General features: G+C 39.7%; 1 protein-coding gene across 1 annotated transcript; it reads right to left on the minus strand.

Annotated features, from left to right (window-relative positions):
* Nucleotides 1-1,035: 1,035 nt before the first annotated feature.
* Nucleotides 1,036-2,520, minus strand: KCNS3 (potassium voltage-gated channel modifier subfamily S member 3). The gene has a single exon (XM_074921982.1). The coding sequence runs from the start codon at nt 2,518-2,520 to the stop codon at nt 1,036-1,038; it is 1,485 nt and encodes a 494-aa protein (XP_074778083.1).
* Between the last annotated feature and the right edge of the window lie 500 nt (nt 2,521-3,020).

Raw genomic sequence — 3,020 nt, forward strand, 5'->3', positions numbered from 1 at the left:
CCGTTACTTGGCATTACAGCCCCGGATTGAGAACCAGTGCAGCCGAGATGGGGCTCACGTTTGCTCCTACCACCGAGGCAGTAACCTCCAGCAAAGCAGCAGTGCTGACAGCAGGCAGCAATAACTTCTAGACCACCGCAGATGTCTGCTTCAGTGCCCACAAAACAAAGCCTCTGGGGAAGACACCAGGGTGGTCTTAACCACAGCAGGATCTTCTCCAGGCACCAGAATTTCTCAGGTTCACGATGGCAGAAGAGGTGGCTAAACAGCATAAGATCCTGTCCTGCCTACGCGAGACACTTAATCCCGGGACTCGTGATTTAGACCTTTTAGGACCTGATAGAACTTGAGCATGCTGGAAGCTGGAAAAACATAGGCATAACAGGATTAATTTATTTTAACAAACTAAAGATGTATTGTGCTTTTGGAAATAAATTCATAAATATTATGCTTCCATGGAGTAAAAACAATATGTACTAATATATATTCTGCCTCAAGTTAGGAAAGGGGTTCCCAGCTCCCAGTTTACATCAGTGTGTTAGTGAGCACAGTTTTCCTTCTTTTTTCCTGATGTATTTGCAGGTAAAAGCTTCACTGACTTGTGTGATAATTCTTACATGTTTGTAATATATCTCTACCTGAAGAGCAGTAAATTATAAAAGCAGATTCTGTATATTAGATTGCTGCAGGGGAAAAACAACCAATAAAGACAAAACAAAACAAAACAAAATAAACCCACAAAAACATAAAACCAAACAAACACTGATCTCACATTTAAAACTGTTCTCCTGACTTTTTCTCCCCCAAACTGCATAACATTAGTTATGTAAAAACTAAACCGCCATATGAGGCATATTTTAAAGCCTCATATAAACAATGAAGCTTTTATGGCATCCTCAGAGCAAAGAATGTCCAAATATGGCTGAGAGTTAAGTACCCTGAGAATCAACTGCTCTTAATAAACTCACTGAAGTTTGTAAGTCCACATTTACCAAGAATCAAAAGAGAAATCAAGGGAAGAGAATGTGATTCAGCTCATTTTCCTGTACCATTCTCTAAAGATGTTGTGTTATAAACATCCTCCATATCTTGGATGCTGGAGGCATCTGTTGAATCTTGGTCGCTGACAACAATTCCTACTGAAGAAAGGCTAGAAATGAATGAGTGCATCTTTTTTGCATAAATATCCCTAATGTTAAAATAAGGTAGGTCATTACATTTCTCTTTGCGATCATTGTTGCATTGGTCTGGATCAATATCTTTTTGTTTTTGATAGTACTTAGAAAACTTATTGAAAATAATGGTGATTGGAAGCGCTACCACTAGTATCCCACAGATAATGCATAGGGTGCCGAGCAGCTTTCCAGCAAGCGTGACTGGGTAAGTGTCCCCATAACCAACAGTGGTCATGCTGATGGTTGCCCACCACCAGCAGACAGGGATGCTGTGCAGTTCTGATGAGTCATCATCCTTCTCCACTGAGTAGACAAGCACTGAAAAAATAGAAATCCCAACAGACAAAAACAAAAGCAGAAGTCCAACTTCCTGATAGCTATGTCTCAAAGTGGCACCTAAAGACCGCAGTCCTACAGAGTGTCTGGCTAGTTTCAGGATGCGAAATATCCTCATTAACCGCAGGATCTGAACCACTTTCCCCATGTTTTCAATATCTTCGCTTTCTTCTTCTTTTGTGTCCACAGCCAGTGTGGCATAAAATGGGATAATAGAGACAAAATCTATGATGTTCAGTGGTTTCTTCCAGAACTTCTTTTGACTTGGAGCAGTGATGAGCCTGATCACTAGCTCAGCAGTGAACCAGATGATGCACGTGATCTCCACAGCTTCCAACACAGGGTCTTCAATCTCCCTGTCATTGGCATCCAGCCTTTGAAACTCTGGCATGCTGTGAATGCACATGGCCACAATTGACGCGAGGACAACACTCAGGGATGACACAGCAATTAACTTGGCAGACAAGCAGTATGCAGGATTTTCCATTCTGATCCAGATCTTCTTTCTTATTTCACCAAAACACAGATTGTCAAACTTTTCCAGCTCTTTATCAAATATGGATGACTCTTCATTAGAGGAGTCTATACTTCTGTCATTGCTCTTCTGATCCCAGTCTTTCTCAGGACCTTCTTCCTTCCTTTCTTGGTACCGATTGCTGCAGCAGGAGTCAATAAACAGCTCATTTATCCCCCAGTATTCTATTTCCTGGCAGAAAGAAAAGACACAAAGTTCTTCCATGACGTGAAGTTTGCCTGTATAGTAAAAATTCAGAACATAACGGAACAAGGAGGGATTCCTGTCAAAGTAATATTCCTTGTCTGCAACACTGTAATCATCACAGAGTTCCAGAATAGCCTCTTCTGAGTGGCATTTAAGAAGTTTCCCAAGTCTGGTATGGGGAAATCGAAGCAAGGTGCTTTGATCCACTGATTGCTTAAAGCCACCTACATTTAAATTTATAAGTTCTGCATCTTTCCCAGGTCTGCGGAAAAATTCACCATAAACCATTTTGAACAGATGAATTCCACTGCTGGTGCCCAACAAGATTACATTGAACCTAGAAAGAACATAAGATATTGTTAGAGCATTTAATTCAGTTTTGGTCTCGTGACACATTCTTTTTTCCACCTCTGGATACTGTGAAATGCTATAACAATCAAACAAACAAAAAATTCATGAATACCATTATTCAGCATTTCACAGAAGTAGGTTTAAATCACTTTGATGCTTTAATATGGCTTTAGCAAATTAGAAAGTAATAAGCTCCAGTTTAGCTCTCCTTAATTTTTTCTAGTGTGGAGGAAGAATACCTAATTTGTCAGCAGATCAGTCTCTCTTCTACTATCATGTTGAAATTAATAGTCACAAAACAAGTTTACTTCAGTGACAGAAAAAATCTTTAGTTTAAAGACAGAAAGCTTGTCAATCCATCAAAACATTTAGCACAAAGCTTAAGAGAACGTGTCTCTCAATTATGGTTTCAGTAGAGTTGTATTGATTTATATGAT

The sequence above is a fragment of the Athene noctua genome, chromosome 1 (genome assembly GCF_965140245.1).
Source record: "Athene noctua chromosome 1, bAthNoc1.hap1.1, whole genome shotgun sequence".
NCBI lineage: Eukaryota > Metazoa > Chordata > Aves > Strigiformes > Strigidae > Athene > Athene noctua.

What these genes read in the sequence shown, in the direction of transcription:
- KCNS3 (XM_074921982.1), bottom strand. Translation starts at nt 2,520, where the DNA reads ATGGTTTATGGTGAATTTTTCCGCAGACCTGGGAAAGATGCAGAACTT.